The following is a 19,629-nucleotide window of genomic DNA, read 5'->3' as shown; positions in this document are numbered from 1 at the left end:
TCAGCAGCAGCAGAACACACATTAATGTGGAGCAGATACCTACCTGATTCCACCTTGCAAATACAAAGACTAATGCAGAATGTGAGGAAACCAGGGAGTGATGTAGAGACCCTGAAGATTTGGCACAATGAGGAAGGCATCTTCTTCACTGAAACTTGATCCAGAAGCACAAAGGGAATGCAGAAAAGAATTTGCCTGGAGAACATAGAGCACTGATTATCACCTTTGTCTATTGGATTAGATAGCAGGAAGACAGTGCATAGTTCAAGCTATACAAGGGGAACAACAATGGTTTCAATAAACTTATGAAAGTGTGGACTTATGCCAAGACAGAAATTCCTTAGAAAATCAGCCAGCGAAGCAGAAAGTCCAGGGCTATCCCTGATAATTCCTCTTGCTTTTACCCTAAATGAAAAATCATGTGTTGAGTCTGGTGATGATGAAAATTTTTCATTGCATTTTAGACCTTATTAAATGAATGAGAAGATCTAGAACCATAATACTGTGTACTGTTAAAAAAGGAAACATGGGGTCCAGATGCAGTTACATGCCAATAGAGCTGTTCAAGGCACCATGAGTCATTGGTTTGAGGTGGCACCACACCACTGGGAGTCTCTGCCATCAGGGGGCAGGAAGACCCTGATGGCTGCTGCTGCTGCTTTCAGGGGGACTGTGCAACATGTGGAAGGGTGGGCATGGGATCCATCCCTCCTCAGCAGTCCCCACCACCCACAGTCCCTCCACCCCCACACGGTCCCCCACACACACCCACAGCACCCCCAACCACGCACACACACACACACAGTTCCCTCCACCTGCACAGTTCCCCTTACCCCCACATCCCTGCTCACCTGGGGCAGACCCTGGGTTGAATCTGCTCAGAAAAAATTTGGAGAGCTTCCAAGATTTGGGCAGGCCCCACTTGCTGCTGGAGGGAGCTGGACCAAGACTCTGTGCCAGTAAGTAGGGGGAAGGGGGGAGGGGCTAGAGGGCAGGGAGAGGAACATGACCTCCCCACCTCTGCCTGAACAAGAACTGATTTCATAGATTTCATAGACATTAGGGCTGGAAGGGACCTCGGGAGATCATCGAGTCCAGCCCCCTGCCCAAAGGGCAGGAAGTGAGATGGGGTCATAGGATCCCAGCAAGATAAGCATCCAATTTACTCCTGAAGGTGTTCAATGTAGGTGCTTGAACCACCTCCGCTGGCAGACTGTTCCAGACCTTGGGGGCTCGGACAGTAAAGAAATTCTTCCTTATCTCCAGCCTGAAATGGTCTTGCAGGAGTTTGTGACCGTTTGACCTCGTCAACCCTTGGGGCGCTCTGGTGAACAAACGTTCCCCCAGATCCTGGTGGTCATCCCTGAGAAATTTATAGGTGGCCATCAGATCACCCCTGAGCCTGCGCTTTTCCAGGCTAAAGAGTCCCATGGCTCTCAGCCTGTCCTCGTAAGATCTGTTTTCCTGACCTCTGATCATGCGCGTGGCTCTCCTCTGGACTCTCTCAAGCTTCTTCACATCCTTTTTGAATTGTGGAGCCCAAAACTGCACGCAGTACTCCAGCTGCGGCCTCACCAAGGCCGAGTACAAGGGGAGAACGACGTCCCGGGATTTGCTCGAGAAGCATCTATGGATGCACGCCAGGGTTTTGGTCGCTTTACTAGCCGCAGCATCGCATTGCAGGCTCATGTTCATCTTGTGGTCAATGATGACCCCCAAGTCTCTTTCTTCTGTAGTGCTAACCAGTGTAGCACTGTCGAGCCTATAAGGGTGCTGCAGGTTTTTCCTCCCAAGGTGGAGAACCTTGCATTTTTCGGTGTTAAACACCATGAGGTTCTCATCTGCCCATTTGCTGAGCCTGTCCAGGTCAGCCTGAATCACCCGCCTATCTTCTGGCGTGGATGCTTTGCCCCAAAGTTTGGTGTCATCGGCGAACTTGGCCAGTCCACTCCTGACTCCAATGTCCACATCATTAATGAAGATGTTGAACAGTATGGGTCCAAGGACAGAGCCTTGAGGGACCCCACTGGTCACAGGGCACCACGATGAGTGACTGCCATCAATCACAACCCTCTGGGTCCGACCACGGAGCCAATTTCCCAGGCAGCGGATCGTGGTGGAGCCAAGGCCACAACTGGCCAGTCTGGCCAAGAGGTGATCATGGGATACCAGATCAAAAGCTTTTTTGAAGTCAAGATATATGACATCAACCTCTTCTCCCTTGTCCAGGTGATAGGTCACCTGGTCATAGAAGGAAATGAGATTGGTCAAACAAGGCCTACCCGCAACAAACCCGTGCTGGCTATCTCTTAGGATGTTAGCCTGGGCCAGTCCATCAAGGATGACCTCCTTAATAAACTTTTCTAGGATCTTCCCCAGGATAGAAGTCAGGCTAATGGGCCTGTAGTTAGCCAGATCCACTCTCCTCCCTTTCTTGAAGATCGGCACCACATTGGCCTTCTTCCAGGCTTCGGGCACTACACCAGAGCGCCAGGAGTTTTCAAAGATCCATGCCAGGGGCTGGGCTATGACGCTCGCCAGCTCCTTGAGTACCCTGGGGTGCAGGTTGTCAGGGCCAGCTGACTTGAAGGTATCCAGCTTCTCAAGGTGTTCCTTCACGAGGTCAGCATTGATGGAGGGTAGGGGATCCCCATCACCCAGATTTCCCTGTCCCATAGCAGGCATGGGCATCCCATGTGACTGATGAAAGACTGACGCAAAGTACCTATTTAATAGGTTGGCTTTTTCCTGGGTGTCAGTTGTCAGTTGCCCCCATCTGGTTTAGCAGGGGTCCAACATTGCCCTTGCTTTTCCTCCGGTTCCCCACATATCTGAAAAAGGACTTTTTGTTGTCCTTGATGCTTGAAGCTGGTTGGAGTTCAGTTGCAGCCTTGGCTTTCCTGGTTTGCTCCCTGCAGAACCGGACCAGCGCAGAGTAATCCTCCTTGGAGGTGAATCCCGTCCTCCATCCTTTGTAGGCTTTCCTTTTTAGCCACAGGAGGTCTGCTAGGTCCCTGGAGAGCCTGGGGGGCTGCTGTGCCTTCTTGCTGCCTTTCCTCCGTGCTGGAATCGATTTGGTTTGTGCATTGAGGATCGCTTCCTTGAGAAGCAACCACATTGGAGGAAGGACTTACAAAACACAATGAAGATGCAGTGGGAGACGCATCTAAAGCCCTCCAGAAAGGGGTGATAGGAGTGAAGCAACCTCCCTGGTCTCATTTACAGAAGAGATGGGACAGGAAAGCACCTTCATTAGCATTCAGGATGGAGAAAGCAGACTCCAAGGCGAGCACCACACTCAATTCTGGGACCAGGGGAGCACTGCGTGATGGGGGATCCTTGCTCCAAATGCGAATCAACCCACGTCTACACACACCCAGCTGAGCATTTTTCAGACCAATTCTAGTCATGATGCCTTTACTGGTACCCAAAACCCTGAATGTGCCTGTCTGTATTGTGAGCTCCCTCAGAGTAACACCGCCCACAGCCAGGAGTGATCAGTTCCTATCATCCAGCACACGAGCCATCGTTTACCCCTAAACAAACCTAGTGTGCTCCCGTGGGCCATTGGTCCTTCTCTACCAAACTCCTACTCAAGCTCCTTTCTGTCCTGGGGCTTGGATCCAAACCTGCACCAGTTTCTGCCGGGCATCCCTCCACAGGTCGTGCTCAGGACCCGGCCCGTCTGCCAGCTCCAACACACACCTGGGAACCTCGATGGGTTCAAGCTTTGCTGCGTGGTGGGACCCCAACTCTCTCTCCCTCCCTCTCTCTGACTCCAGGAACATGACTTTTGCTTTCTTACTCCACGCACAGCTTTCTGAACCTGAATTTCACTAATCAAACTGGAGCTAAACTTCCTCAAATACCTCATTGAAACTATGTAATATTGTAACTGTTTCTTTGTCTCCCTCTATGGCTATTACTACTCTTATCATCATAAATTCATTTGCCTGGCAATGAATAACTTTTATGGTCAAGATGGTTGCTATACTCTCTCTCTGAACCTCATTTACCCTTCCTTCCCCTTGACCTCCCCAGTTGCTCTGCAGCAACACTTCTTTGACCTCAGCCAAAGATCCCTGTATAGTCCAAAACTATGGTAGGGTCTGCTCACCAAGGGAGTTCCTACTAGGACCATTATGACAAGAGATTGGGGATGTGCTGAGTTTTGAGGTGCAAGAGGGTTTCAGCTGAAAGCGCTGATTGGACTCGGCCTGCTCAGACGTACTGTTAGAGTGTGTGTGTACGTGTGTCTGACTGCATTTATTATTGTCCTGATGAAATAAGGGATGAACTGTGTTCAAGGCACACAGGGGTGTCAGCCTGTCAATGCTGAATAATCCAGCCTGACTCAGCTGGGCTCGTTAACCCCTGTGCTTGTGCCTGACGACATTTTCATTGTTGCCCTGATGAACTGAGTTCAAAGGCACATGAGGGTATTAGCCTCTCAGCGCTGAAGAATCCAGCCAGGCTCAGGTGTGCCCTGCGTGTGTGTGTGTGTGCTCACATGTACATTTGTTTGACTGCTTTAGTGGTTGGAGGAACCCAGCCCCACTGAACCTGAGTCCTGCAAGATAGCTCCATTGGGGGTGAAGACTTGCAGAAGGCAGAGATACAGCTCCATATAGAAACACAAGTAACACAAGCAGCACATTGACAGAATTACAGAGACCCCAGAAACATACCTGCAATATATGAGCACACCCCAAAGTGACAGGCAAATCTGGTAACAACACACACAGGCATGCACACTACTTTCACACACTGCACAAGGACACAGACACAAACACACTCTCCCTGCCATGAACACAGACACACAGTACTCACGCACAGAAACACATTTTGAGCTTGAAATAGTAAAATCAAAATGAAACAAAAAGCATCGAAACAGCTTCAAAATTAAATGAGGGCACTCGAAACATTGACAAAATTTTGAAATGTTTTGTTTTTTGAAGCAGCCTGGTGGCAGGAGGCAGGGGAGAGCCAGCGCTGTGCTCTGAGTGGCTCCACAGCCCCACGTAGCTCAGCCCAGGGCGAACCACAGGGCTGCGCTCCATGGGGCTGGAGGAGCTGATCGAAGCACAGTGCCAGCTCTACCCGCCTGCTGCCACCGGGCTGGGCTATGATCAGCTGCACCAGCCCCAGGGAGCACGGCACTGTGCTCTGCCTCCCGCCGCTGCGCTGAGCTGTGGAGCCTGGCCTGGGTGCAGGATGCACCCAACGCTGGTCCCAGGTGGCAGGGACACCCTCCTGTCTTCCAGCACAGACCCAGGAGCCCACACCCCCGGGAGGAGACCAGCACAGCCCGCAGCCCTCCCAGAGGTACGGGCCCCCGGATCTGTGCCCAGATGACAGAAGGTTGCTGCTCCCAGCAAATTTTGCTTTCAAGACTTTGAGGTGCTGTTTCCAAGAAACCTCTGCATCCATCCTCTTGAAACTTGCAAGGCTTCATGCCCTCAGAAGGGGCTACCATCTGGCAATTTGCATCTTAATCAGGAAACAAATGACAACATTTTAAGCATTTTCATGATGCCCCATTATAGCCCATGGGCAAAACGTAGAAACGAGTCGAAACAGCGAAACAATTTTGATGAAATTTAACAGGACAGTGCTTCGAAATGAAATGAAATAAAATGAAACACTGTTCCTCTGAATGGTGAAACAGACGTTGAAATGAACACAGATGCATGCATGCACGCACACATGCACAGACATGGATACACGGACACACGGAAAGACACATGCACACACACTGATGGGCACACACTCTGCTCACTTGGACATGGACACAGAGACATTCACTCTCGCTGCCATGAACACAAATGCATGCATGCACAGCCATGCATGTGCACACTCTACTCAGTTTCTGCACATGGACACAGAGACAAACACACTCTCCCTCCTGCTATGAACACAGACTTATGCATCCACACAAGCATGCAAGGACATAGATGGGCATGCACTCTACTCACTCGCTCTCTGTACATGGACACACAGACACAAACACACCTTCCCTGCCATAACCACAGACACATGCACGATGCATGCATTCACTCACACAAGATGCATGCACATGTCTGCATGTACAGAGAGACACATACACTCTCCTGCCATAACCACAGACACATGAATTAACACAGATGCACACACACCTACACACAGATACATGCACGTCCACACACGCAGATGTGCGGACAACCATGCACACACGTGCACGCACACAAAACAGACACAAACAGATGTGCACACAGATGCAAACACACACACCCATAGACAGTGCATGCACACCCCTCCCTCCACTGCCCCAGTTCCAGCCCCCTTTGCCCCACTGCTCCAGGTCCAGCCCTACTCTCCCACAGGTCTGGGTCCAGCCCCGCTCAACCCCACCTCCCCCCTACTCCATGTCAGGGCCCGTGCCACCCCCCACTCTGGGTCCAGCCCTGATCCCCCCACTGCTCCAGGTCTGGCCCTGAACCAACCCCCTCCCCCTGCTGTTCTGGGTCTGCCCCACTGCCCCCTCCCATCACCGCTCGGGTCTAAGCCCACTCACCCCTCCCCCCGCTCTGGCCCTGCTGCCCCGTGCCTGGCCCCATGGGCCCCCCCCCGCCCCCCTGCTCCAGCCCAGGCCGCTCCCGGGAAGGTGGCGGGAGCTTGCACATAGCAGCGCAACCATCGCCCAGCAACCCCCGCGGCGGCGGCAGGGAGGGGGGAGGGGCGCAGCGTGGGGGGCGCTGCGGGGCCGGTGGGAGGGGGGCATGAGGCGCGGTGCGGAGCTTGCTGTGGGGTATGGGGGAGGGGAGAGGCAGCAGCACGGCGGGGGCGGGGCGGAGCGCGCTGCGGGGGAGGGGAGAGGGGGACAGCACGCGGCGGGGCGCGGTGCGGAGCGCGCTGCAGGGCACGCTGGGAAGGGGCGGGGCGCGGCGGGGCAGGAGGAGAGGGGCGTGGCCACAGGACCCCGGGCGGACCGCGCTGTGGGTGCGGGAGGGCGGGAAGCGCGGGTCCGAGTTGTTTTGTGTTCAAGGTGAGTCTAGGAAACAACCACCGCATCAGCCTCTTGGATTTTGAGCAGCTTCTTTCCTGTGCTGTGCAGGAGCTGCCTTCTTTTAGCCAAAGACTGTATAATACCCGGGCCAGATCTGCATCTCTGGCCCACCACAGTGCAGAGGGACAGAACATAAATCATGTGTTCACTTGTAACATAACTTATCCTGCCATTAGTTCAGCAAAGCTTTCCTGAAGTTACATCACACTCATCCCTGCTAACCACCCTCCACATCTTCATAGACGTTTGTTAAGTCAATTCAAAATAGTAACCTCTTTGGAAATAGTGATCCTTATTCAGCATATATGTATTTCCGTACTTAGGAATATTTAAATATGTGCCTAATTCCCACTGATTTCAGAATTAGTAAAAGACAGTTTTCTAATTTGATTCATTTTGGAAAGATTTTTCTCCTCGTGGCCTTAAAGAAAAATATTAAAATACTTCACAATCAGAACATGTAAACTGGAGAGAGAAAAGATGAAAAGAATAAAAATGGAACGTGATGTCAGTTGAGATTGGAACAGTCTTTTCTTTCCTCTACTGCATTTTTTGCAAAACATTGTATAACTTACATCCGGTCCATTAGTTTATTTTCTTTCCATTTAGTTTGGCTGTTTCGGGAGGCCAGGGGGTTGTTCTATTTTGCGGTTTGAGAGTTTTGAAGGTCATTGCTATGACATTTATATTTAAATTATTTTTAACGTAATTGATTTTGAATGTACAAATAATGTATTATTTGAATAAATAATAAAACAAATTGTTAAAGAATCATCTAGTCTTTTTATATTTATAACTTACTGGCATAAAAGGTCATATAAATGCTGAAACCAAAGTTCACCTACCTGAGTGATCCTGCTGAGACATTTTATGCTGTCTTCTGCCCTCCAAGGATATCTTCAGTCTTGTGAAGAAAGTTGAAATAGTTCTTCAGAATGTCAAATGTCTAAGTCCATGTCTAAGTCCAGCAGTAAAATAGCCATAGGGTTTAATGGTAGCCTTTTCTGTCCAGTTCTTAAATGATTCTTGTTCTTTCAAACTGAGTATGTGCGTTTTCTTCTTACAGCATTTGTCACACTGAAAAGTGAAAGGAACAGCACCTTCCTGGCCAACACACACCCTGCTGCACATGCTCAGATTACACATGTGCACTTACCTGTCCAGGCTGCCAGGGAAAAAGACTTGCTACCTATGGCAAAGGGACATTTTTGGCACTTCTCTGATTAAAACCATCCATATGCACTCACAAGGGGAAACAGAGTTCGTTATATGTGTGTTGTGGAGAGTTTTAGGCTCCTCCAAGAAATTGTGGCTATAGGAGATTTTGAGTCCATTGACCTCAGTAAAAAGCACTTCCTGCCACAAACTGTTAGTGAACCTAAGAGTTTGACTGGAAAGGCAAAAGGGAACAGAAGTCACAGGGAAAGAGAGCATTGACCACTGATTCAATATGAGCTTTCATTACCTAGACAGATCACATCTCTTTTCCACTCTGAAAGAAAGAGAAATAGGGGTGAGAACTCATCTTAGCAAATACAGCTCCAACAGGATTCTTGGGTGAGAAGCACCTGGCTCCAGAAAAGGCAGGAAAGACCAGAGTGATGCTGGACACCAATGGGGCAGCATGTGGAAGGATTAGTTGGGACACTGTCCTTTCATGTCATTAAATCCATACAGACCTCATCCATAAAAGTGATGTCAAATCTTTAGGTGCTGGTTGACCACTCACTCAGGGTCAGACACATGTAAGGGCTGCAGGTCAGGAGCCTAACTGAGCTTTACAGAGCTGACCCAAGCTGTAGCACAGGAGCCTTATGTCAGTTATTGACTGAGGAATGAATAATCTTTGAAGTAATAACAGGAGTGTATAGTGTTGATTGCTTTTTTAAATTGCTGTGGGTCCAAAGGTTGCAGGCTAGCCCAGATCTGCTGTTAGATAAGAGTCAAGCTGAGACATAAAAGATGAATATAAAATGACAAAAGAAATGTGGCATTAGGGAAAGTTCTCTCTTGATGTATTTCAGTGGAGGCTCATGCTTCCTGAATCCCATCAAAAACATAATACCTGTGTACTCTAAGTAAAGTCTTTGGAACGGTCACGGCATTGGGCTGTCCATGAATGAGTACATATGTTTACATTTAAGCAACTCTTGTCTCATTCAAACCCAGAACAATTATATGAGCCCAGAACAAAATAATGAGGATTGTTTTTCTGCACCCAGGGCTTTCTTGTTTCTCCTGCTTGGCCTTGCAGTTCTGTGTCCATATTCTCATTTCAATAGCTCATGTACTTTGTACATTTTGACTGGGGACTGACAGAGGAATCAGAGAGACTGCAGAGAATAACATACTAAATACCATGAATGCCTCATGCCTCCCAAGGCTTGGGGAGCATGGAGACCACCTGCAGGCATTGGCGGTAGCAGTGGTGTCGGTGGCGGGGGGTGAGCGGAGACCAGTGGTAGCCAATCTCAGGGGGAGCACCACTAATCTTGGGGGGGTGCACATGCACCTGTGTGCATCCCCCCACGCATCGCCAGTGCTGATTATCCAAAATGCATGTATCAAATTTAGGCTTGATTGATTAGTTAATGTGCATTAATGCATGTGTAGACAGGATCTGGTACTAAGTTTAGTGCTGGGTCTGCCCTGCTACTAGACACTTGGGACTAACTTTTGTGCCATCTTTTGTGTCAAATTTCACATGTAGACACCTGCCAAAAATTGCTTAATGCAGATTAGCTTAATGCACCTTAAATTTAGTCGCACTTATTTCCACGTGTAGACACACCCAGAGAGAAAGAGATTTAAGACTGTGGAAGGATCTGTATTAGGGACAGAGAAATACTCACCAAGTTCTCTTTGAAGGTCACCTAAATCAGTGGTTCTCAACCTTTTTTGTACCAGGACCCATTTGTAAACAGTGATGGCTGCCGTAATGGTAATGGCGGTTTTACAAATGCTGGTCCTTCTGGTATGGATGTGGCTCTGATGTCAGAACTACAGCAGCTTTCAGAGATGACAGAAGCTCTACTGGCAGAAGCTGCAAGAGTTGTAACCACACCATGAGTTTGTCAGCAAATCTACATCAGTGACCTAGTGTCATTTTTATACCCCAAACCAGCACAGCTCTGACACAGAATTTTGTAATGTTGACTAAATCTAACAGGGGTTACTCTGACTGAAAACTCAGTCGTTATAAGACTGGTGGCAGGTGTGCGTGTGTGTACACTCATATACATGGAAGCAGGAAACCAGGAGAAACCTGGAGAGGGAGTTGTATATGTGACTCTGAAAGGAAGCAGAGAGACAGAGCTTCTTGGATATGCAGCTTCCAGGGTCAGAATGGGATTTCTGAGCAAGGAAATAGCTCACTCTTCTTTGGAGTAAATTTTCTTTAATAGACAATGTTAAATCAAAAATATATCTGACTCATATCGCTAATGTCCCATTTTTAAAGAAACAAATCTACATGACCCTAAATGCCGGAGATTTGTCCACCGGATTGGGACAAATCTCTGAATCGAACCACCACCTGAAGCTTTGCGCAGCCCTACCCCCCAGCCCTGCCCTGCCCAAATGTCAGGAATTTTGCCTCCTGCGCTGGTGGGAGCAGGGGCCGGTGATCCGAGATAGATTGGTATTTGGGTCCCTCTGCTGGAATCTGCCAGGAATTACACATATGACTTAAGTCACTTGAAAGCCCATGGCATGTAAACACAAACGATGCACTAATATAACGGGTTAAAATTTTCAGGCGCAGTAAATGAATGAGGCTCAAATGCCATGACATGTGCAAAAGTCCCATTACAGTAGTTTCAAAACTCTTGACTTAAGGTTAAATATGGTACCCTGCAATTTATCCTCTCTTTCTGCAAGGTAAGCTGTGTTGAGCTGGTTAGACAAGAGCATTCAAGGTATGTCAATACTGTTCCCACATAATGCTGAATGCACCCTATCTCCTGCCTGCCTGCCCCCGACCTATAAATGACAAAGTGATGCCACACTCCCCGCTTCCCCCACCTCCCTGCTATTATTCATCATATTTGTTTCTCGTGTGCTTCTGTACCCCCAAAGTGGCTTCACTGCTTTATTTCTGGATGTGGAACATGGAAGCAAGGGCATATACTGATACTGAGGAGAATATGTATTGTTGAGGGAAACTGGAGTGCAGCCCACCATATGATCTGGCACTGGAGTTGCACTGAAATATGGGGTTTTAACAGTGTGATGAAGCTCCGCTGTTCTGTAAGGCCCTGACATGGCTCAGGCACCATCTCATGCTGATTTCCTGATGGCTGCTTTCTACTCCCCACTCATAGCAAGGGGACACCTCCTTGAATACCATCCCAAAGTCCTCCCCTGAAGGGATGCCTAAAAACATCTTGCCTATGGTTGGGCAGTGGCAGTGCCAAGAGCATTAACCATAGCGGGCCTCTGTACATGCCACAAAATTGGCCTTTAAAATGGCTTAAATGCCCTTTTGCATCGCTTTAATGGTACAGCGGTTTACACTGTCAGTGATACATTGTGCATTAATGGTGCTGTTGTTTACACTGTTGGTGGCATATTGCACATTAAATCATTTTGGGACGTAGCAAAATAAAATATGCCCAAGGTGTTTTAGTTTGCTACCTTACAGCTGCAGAGGGAAGCACTGGACCTTGTGCAGCTCAGGAGCTGTGCAGGCAGCCCATGCAGGCAGCCCAATGGCAGCTTGTGCAGCAGGCTCCAGTGATAGAAAAAAAAGCAATGAGCCTAATCTTTTTTTTCCCCCCTCCCTGGAGCCTGCCTGCCTGAGCTGTGTGGGGGCCTGGTGCTTCCCCTCTTTGGCTGTGGGAGGAGGGGAGTGGGGTGATGCTTCCAGGTGGTGCCTGTGGGTGGATGCCTTCTGGAGAACACCATTGCTGCCATAGAAGGAAGCACTGCCCTGCCACCCGCCCCTCCTGGATTGGGCCCAACCCTTGTGTACGTGCCACAGGGATTTTACTTTGCTTTAATTTGAAACAGTGTTTTTAAAAACCCACCATTTCAGTTTAGGGAGAATTAAACTGAAGTAAACCGCCATGGTGTGTACAAGCAGCTGATGATGATGGCACCCAGTGCTGTTCATCCACCCCTTTGCTCACCTGTGTCCAACCTCTCTCTTCCCAGACCTCAGTTACAAGCTGCCTGGGGAACAGATTATCTCTTTTCCCCTAAGCTTATGCAGCAGCTAGTGCAACAGGGCACTGCCCCATTAGAAGCACCTGCGATGTTGTCTGTGAGGATGTGCCAGGAGTAGACCTGAACACCCCGATGAGCACTGTACTCAGGCTCTCCAGAAACAGAAGAAAGGGAAGAAATTGGGGAGACAGAGACAAAGGAGGAATGATAATGACTGCTTTGAATAAGAGTGACTAGAAATAATGGGGGTTAACTTTTCTTCCCCTCTCCCTCCCACTCCTTGTATTTCAGGGAGGAAATGAAGTTGCCCTTCCCTGTGGCCTCATTCCCATTTCATCCCCTCAGTACATCACCTGCCCCGCAGGTGGCAGTGGCAGTGTCAGGGGTGGGGGGCATGGTGCTGGCGAGCGGTGAGCTCCTGCAGGTGGCCACGGTGACATCAGTGGGGTGGGGGAGGGTGGCAAACAGCGATCACCCACAGCTGGTGATGTGGACATTGGTGGCGACCAATTTCAGGGAGGGGCATGTGTCCCCATTCCCCACCCCCCATGCGTCACCTATGCCCAGAGGTGCTCTGTTGGTTAGTGGGTATGCAAAAATCCCACATACCACTGTGACAGCCTGCTTCAGCTGTAGGATAGACACTTTCAAAAACTCCATTCGTTAATACACCTTATCCCAGTGGTTCCCAAATTTTGGAGGCCAATGGACCTGTGGAAGCCCTGAACATTTCTCGTGGACTAACTGCCAGGCCCCTTTATCATCAAAACTTGAATAAAATGGGAAAGGGGTTCACCAATCCACAGGCCTCTTACCATAGCCTTGCTGGTCCATAGTCGCAGTTTGGGCAACACTGCCTCATTTTATTCAGGGAGCTGGAGGTGAATTGAATCTTGCAAGTAAAAACATCAGTGGTAGTTAATAAGCCTTGTCGCCACAAGGGGTGATGCATTCACCCTTGTTTTCTTCCTCTGCAAATGACTCCTCAGAGGAGTCTGGCCTGTGAACGACACCTGACTAATGTATCCATGTTTTACCGGAGCAGCTCTGGGAAAGACTCTGGAAACACAAAAGTGAATAATAGGTGCTATATTTATTGCAGAACCAGTGAAATGTTTGAGCTGCTGCTGATAAACAGGAAAAGCTATTGTAACAGACCACGGAGGACAATTCATGGACAACAGTGCAAAGAGGGAAAGGTTCAGGAACTGCAAAGCAAAGGATAGCAATAAATATGTAATCCCAAACATTTGGGGATGTTTCTAATAGACCATGAGTTCCCTAGGGCAGAGTTGTCCTTTAGACACAGCCATAAACCACAAGGCACATCTGGCCTAACTTGGCTGGACCTCCACCTGCCATATATACGAATAATGCTAATCAACAAAGCACTAGGAGGAGACCTAACAATGCTAAGACACAGAATAAGAAGGTTTCTCCCTGCACAGAAAACAACTGGTTCCTGTGCTCCTTTTGAAATAAGATTTGTCATGGGAAGGTCTTTGATGTGATGGGCACGGGGCGTGTTTTCTGTGCCACTCACTGGGACGAACTTGAACTCCCTTTCCAATCTTCTGTGAGTGTCCCCGTTACTGTGGGCAATCCCTACCACCCCTGTTCCCTGCTTGCTTTCACTGTATCACTGAGGGTGGACGGTGGGAGGAAACTAGTACAAAAGGGATTTTTAGCATCACTCTGACGTTCCTCCTCTCCGCCCATCACCTTCCTTTCCCTTTTCTCATTGCTCCAACCCTTCAGCCTCACTGGGCTGGTTTGGGAGAGATTCGATCCTTCCTCAGGCCAGGCAATGGGCTTTTCTCTCATATTCCTCACTACAGCGACACAGGGGCTCACACACCCTTTACACTGTTTAGATCAGGTGCTATATGGGAACAGGGCAGCCCTCTGCTGCAATAAAGACCAGCTTCAAATTTTCACAAGTGCTCGGTATGGAGCTAACGCCACATCCACCAATTTGAAACCCACCCAAACAAAATACAATTAGGCAAATCCCATTTTAGAAACTTCCTTAGGCTTATTCCCCTGGGCCTCAGGGACACAACCTGAGGCGGGATCCTCTCCCCACCCAGAAAAAAGGGAAGATTTTCTCCCCACTGAAAGAAGCTTCTGGGAAAGTGAAGACTGGGTCTTTGTTGTCAGCGCTGGAAAATGCCACCAGGCCCCTCTCATAGTCCACCGAGATCCGGATCCTCTTGGGGACGTGGTTCAGAGACAGGGGAGCTACAGGGGAGGTGAAAGCCCTGTACTGAGCCCCGCTGAGCCCCACAGCCCAGATCCCCTCCTCAGGGCAAAAATTAACCCACCCCTTCCTGCCCACAGAGGCTCTGGAGACCCCCACAGCCCAGGCCCCAGCAAGCCCTGGCTCCACCTCCCAGAAGTGTCTCCCCGAGGTGAAGCCTTGACAGCCCAGCACACAGTGAGACGAGGAAAACCTCTGGTGCCTGACGGGCAGATCCTGCCGCGTGGCCACCCAGCTCACACATTTCTGGTCCACCGACAAGAGGAGCCACGGATTGGCGGTGTCTGGATCCAGGGTCACGTTGGCTTCAAAGACAAACAGAGAGTTAGTGTCACGGGGTGAAGCAGCTTGTTGCGCGGCCCAGAAAGAAGGGAGAAGATGGGGGCATCAAATAGGGCACCAGCCCCAAAGCGAGGATGCGGTGGGCAGCTCTGAAGCAGAGAAGCAACCGGCCCAAGAAACTGGGAAGAGGAGCTGGAAGCGGACGGGGAGCGAGGTGGGGGGGAAGGGAGAAGGCCGAGGGAGGGACTGCTCTATACTCGTCTCTGCATGGAAGAACAACAGGCAGGCACATGTCTGTCAGAAATCAGGGACAGAGTCAAGGATATCTTGAACTGCGCAGTGACGGTTTTCTCTGTCTGCTGGGGAGCCAGACACAAAAGCCGGAGTTGGGATTGTGTGGCTGACCTTAGCCCTTTTTCTGTGAAAAACTCCTTCTTTGTACCTGCATATTACTGAAGGTGCATTTTTCTTTCTTAAATATAATGCCTGATGCTTTTTCTTAATGTAAGAAAACTAGCAACATAGACACTTACTTTTCCCATCGGTTCCTGGAGATTTTTCCCAGTCTTTGTCCAGTTCCCGTGTCAGGGTGTCTGTGTGGGGGGAGAGGGGAGGAGAGGAAAAGAAGTCTGATTTCCCGAGGTTATGTTTCTGATGATATTCCCGCTGTTTAATTAGCATAGTTATGTTGTTAATGATGATAAAACAGCAAGTGCAAACAGGACAAAAACAGATTCAGGTCTTCCAAGTGAGGAGAGGTGAAAAACTGGCCTGAGCCTGCCTCCTCCTCCGGTTATAACGACACTTCTCACTGCTCATCAGTACCTTGACATTTCCTCAAAGTCTCCCTGAGGGCGACGGTGTGATGAGAAAAAGCACTGAGCTTTCTTTCCAGTTCCAGAAAAGCCTCTGTCGGCTTCTGTGGATGCAGCTTGTTACACCTGGAAACAAAACATTGTGATTATTTCTGGGACACCCCAGTGGCAGACACTAGTCGAAGTGGGCTGCACTTAGTTCCTCCGGGTATCCTTGCCTCAGAGCAGAAGCAATGCCCTCGCTAGCTTCCTTCAAAAAGGCTGCATTTCTCCCCAGTGCCTCTGATCTGTTAGGACCAGCTCCAGGGCTAAGAGGGAGCGGAGGTCAAGTCAGTCCTTCATGATCAATCTCATTTTGGCTTCCTCCCCTGACAGCCAGCATATTCCTGGGGAGCTTTGCCCCAGGGTAGTGCTCCATCGGGCACTGGGCTGAGGCTTCACTACCTGCACAGCTCACCTCACTTACGGCATCTTGGTGGGGGTGGGAGGAAGAGGTTTCACCCGACTGGCGTGGGCAGGAGTGTCACCGGTGACCTAGAGATAAGAGGTCCGTGCTCTCGCCCCTGATTCTGAAGGCAGCCAGACCCCCTGCGGATGCACTTGCTTTAGGTGATAATTAAGTCTTTTCTCTATTAAGACAGAGACTTCCAGTGACTTGTATAAAGCGGTGACAGTCCCTGGTTGATGTACCACAAAGGATAATCGTATCTGGGGTGCATGTAATCTGGATGCACGTGCCAGCCTGATGGGAGATGGGAAATATAGGTTTGACACTGTCTCTCAGCCCCTTCCCAGTGTAGTGCAGATTCAGGGGGAGTGAAGAGGAGTCACCGACCTGCTCCAGGTAATTCTCACATCCTAGAAAGGAGAGAGAGAAAGGAGAGAGGGAGTCAGTCCCACACGACACTCCTGGCAAACCCTCCTGCGCTGAAAGAGGCCCACTTTGCTATTTCAGTCCGAGTGCCGTGTACAGCTGCCAGAATTCGGATACATTTGCTCCCCTGGCTCACGTTTCAGGAACCGTCCTTTATGGGGGCAGGGACCCGAGGGGTTTATAATGCATCTTACCTGCAGCAACTCAGTCGCTGGCTGCTGGCACATCCTCTCCGTGTCAGTGATCAGGACAGTCAGAAGTGAAATCTCTCCAGCAAGTTTGGTGGCGTTCTCCTTATGCCTCCTGGCAATCTGCCTCTCCAAATCTCCCAGTCGAGCCAGCAGGACTTGCTCTTGTTCCTCCAGGAACTGATGCAGTCTCTGAAATCCAGATGCAATCTTCCGCCTCTCAGCGTCCATCTGTTTCTGTGGCAGGCAGGGAATAGGGCAGGTTGCAGACTTAAGAAAGCAGGTATTACATACCTCTTTCCCTTTCAAACCATCATCTCTGAAACCTTAGGTAACATCTTTGTCCTGTCAGGCTGGCTGTCTCTTAGTGAGTTTAATATTACAGAATTCAGTTAAATACACACTAAGAAAACTTCCTTATTTCAGGAACTGTAATCTCCTTCTCTGTTAGGTTTCTAACTATGTTATTGTTCATAACTTGTCCAGTTTACAACCACCTTATCATTTGTCCCTTTTAAGATTTGTTCCTATTCTATCATTCTTCAAGTTTTTGTTTTAAGTATCCATAACTTATTGCAGGTTCTCTTTTATTATCAACCACTTCCCTTTTTTCAGGTTCAGTAAGGATGCAATGGTAATAACAACTCCTTCCATTGCAATGGTAATAAGAAGTCTAGTACTAAATAGCTCTGCATGTACTTAATGTAATTTCAGGGTAAGAGTTTTATTATAGTTTTCTTATAGACAGTCCTTCAGGATTCCTGGTTTTGTTGGGACAGGGCTCTCAAACCTACCTCAGACCCTCAGACCACATCAAGGGGTCAAGATACGAAATGTGCAGTAATCAAGGACATTTCAAAGAGCCCTCTTATAGGGAGTGTGATGTTACCATTATTATTTTTTTTTTACAGACTAGAAAATACTAAGAATCCAGCCAATCAGTGCTCACTTCCTGTATCACAACATTTTAATGCAGCCGCATGCAAGCACCCACGTCTACCAAAGCCCCTAGGGAACATCTCCCGTAGGTTTGCTGCTGAGAACAAGCTGGGAACCTACCAGATACTCCAGACTCCTTCTCCTTCCTGCCCGTTTCAATCCCAGAAGCTCTTCCCTTTGTTTCTTGAGATCCTCCAAACAGCTCTGAATTTCTTCCTGGAGAAAGAAAAATGATTTGGGTGGGTTTTACTCTGGTCCTTCAAAGAAGACAGCTTCCTTCCTCTCAGAAATACCATGGCTGCCTAGCTACAAGTTAGGGAAAATCCCTGGTTGTGCTGATAGCAAAAGAAAACCACCTTGGTGCAAGGATTTTTATGGTAGACGTTGTGTTATATCTGGAGTTGGGGGAAGCTTCATTCCACCAGATTGGGGTTTTCTCCAGTCCTGAAAAAGGCAATGGGCTGCCTTTGAGGAATCAGTGCCTCTGTGTCTGGTATTATTATGGTCTGAAATGAAACACAGGATTGCTCTCCTGGCCAGTGCTCCCAGTCCCGGCCCACAGGGAGAAGCTCTGTAATACAGATCCGTTAAGAGAAGCAGTTTTCTGGCAGGGAAGATTGGTGGGTCTGTGATGTTAGAAAATTCAGCTCTCCTGAAATAGAAAGTTAAGCTAGTTTAGAAAGAAGCTGGGCCCTTAAGAGCTGCAAGGAACCAAGGTCACGTATGTCCCATACCTTGCACTCCCGGGCAGCCTCCTCCCTGGGACCTGCAGGGCCAGGTTGGTGAGTGCAGGATGGGTCGGATGTCACACCAGGGCTTTCTCTGCCATCCTGCCGGGTGAGCGCCTCCTTTCGTCTCACACACAGGCTCTCTGTTCCTTCCAAACCCAACAATTGAATCTTTTCCACTATGTTTGCCACTTGTAACTTGAGCTGGAAATTCCCTTTCCGGATCTGGGCTTTGTGGGTGGGAACCTCTGCGTTTCTAGGCCTTCCACGCTCCTCACGGGTTCGGGAGATGCAGGAGTTGAGCCGACCAGTAATGGGCACATGCTCTGTTGGAGACTCCAGGCAGGGAGGATGGGCACCTGCCTCTTGCCCTTCTTCTGTTTCCGATGATGAGGCTGATGCCATGGCAGCTCTTTCTTCTGATGGTCTCTGACTTCCCTTTTCCCTTTCCCTTTTGTTCTGTCATGAGAGAGGAGAGCGGGTGAAGGAAAATTGCACAGGTGGGGGCGTCAAGGCCCAGGGAATTCAGCACAGCTCCCTCCCCCACAATATACTACTGCCTTTATTGCAGCGAGGCCACCAGTCCTTTGCTCCCTGTGGTGCTACAAAGGTACTTTGCGGTGGTCCCTCTAAGGCCGTGCTTCAAAACTGCTTCCCCTATTTAGAACTGCTGCAGCAATATTAAGTTGTCTAGAAGATTTTGCGATGGCTTCCCAGGCCATAGATGGGTTTCCAACAGACTGAGAGGGAGAGAACGGATGGGAGTTTGCCCTCCAGGGAAACTGGTTCCCTATGTACTAAGAGCACTGCAGCCGGAAACCTCCTGGGTGTAACAGGCTTCTGCCCAAGTCTCAGCCCCACCAAAAGGGATCAAATGCAATGGAGTAACCCGTCACCCACCTCCTGAATCCAGGACACACTTTGCAGCAGGTCCTGGAGCTTCTCTGGTCTCAGAGTTCAAATGAATCCAAAAAGTGGAAGGACAGGCAATTCTTTGCAGATTTTATTCAATGGCACACATCGCGTCCTCAGCCAGTGTCTGTCTATCCTCACATTTTTAAGGCCAGTGAGTTTTAACCAGCACCTAGGCCCTGCTGTGCATGCGGGTGATCGAGGCTGTGCGAGAGCAAAGGGAATGATCATACTGGGTCAGCAATAACAAGTGGGAAATATCATTTCTATTTATAGGAATGCCCGGGGCAAAGCTCTGCGCCAGGGAATGCCTCAGATGTGTGGAGACCTGCCCGCCCAGAGGAGTCTTCTATCTATTGACACCTCTGTCAAATCCTATTAGATATGAACTTTCATTTCTACCCAGAGAACTTTTACAAT

At 49.2% G+C, this 19,629-nt stretch overlaps 1 protein-coding gene across 2 annotated transcripts; it reads right to left on the bottom strand.

The window, feature by feature from the left end:
• Window positions 1-13,285: 13,285 nt before the first annotated feature.
• LOC149852630 (E3 ubiquitin-protein ligase TRIM7-like) lies at window positions 13,286-19,453 on the bottom strand. 2 transcript variants are annotated; one of them, XM_090028312.1, is made up of 9 exons: window positions 19,198-19,452; window positions 18,304-18,756; window positions 17,690-17,785; window positions 16,637-16,867; window positions 16,404-16,426; window positions 15,579-15,694; window positions 15,287-15,346; window positions 14,665-14,776; window positions 14,267-14,452 (listed from the first exon to the last, which is right to left on the bottom strand). In XM_090028312.1, exons 2-9 carry the CDS (start codon window positions 18,700-18,702, stop codon window positions 14,398-14,400), a joined length of 1,092 nt encoding a protein of 363 aa, XP_089884438.1. In that variant the 5' UTR covers window positions 18,703-18,756; window positions 19,198-19,452; the 3' UTR covers window positions 14,267-14,397. The 2 variants fall into 2 exon arrangements, with proteins under 2 accessions (XP_089884437.1, XP_089884438.1); XM_090028311.1 differs by having other exon boundaries at window positions 13,286-14,776; window positions 19,198-19,453.
• Between the last annotated feature and the right edge of the window lie 176 nt (window positions 19,454-19,629).

Source organism: Crocodylus siamensis, chromosome 15 (genome assembly GCF_052110815.1).
Source record: "Crocodylus siamensis isolate JL-2025a chromosome 15, ASM5211081v1, whole genome shotgun sequence".
Taxonomy (NCBI): Eukaryota; Metazoa; Chordata; order Crocodylia; family Crocodylidae; genus Crocodylus; species Crocodylus siamensis.
This window is presented reverse-complemented; position numbering and strand designations above follow the sequence as displayed.

Excerpts from the sequence above, each read along its gene's own strand:
- LOC149852630 (XM_090028311.1), bottom strand. The coding sequence starts at position 18,702 with ATGGCATCAGCCTCATCATCGGAAACAGAAGAAGGGCAAGAGGCAGGT. Across the intron at positions 17,786-18,303 it reads AGGCTGCCCGGGAGTGCAAG|GAAGAAATTCAGAGCTGTTT; the intron begins GTATGGGACATA and ends TTCTTTCTCCAG. Across the intron at positions 16,868-17,689 it reads GAAGGAGTCTGGAGTATCTG|AAACAGATGGACGCTGAGAG; the intron begins GTAGGTTCCCAG and ends TGCCTGCCACAG.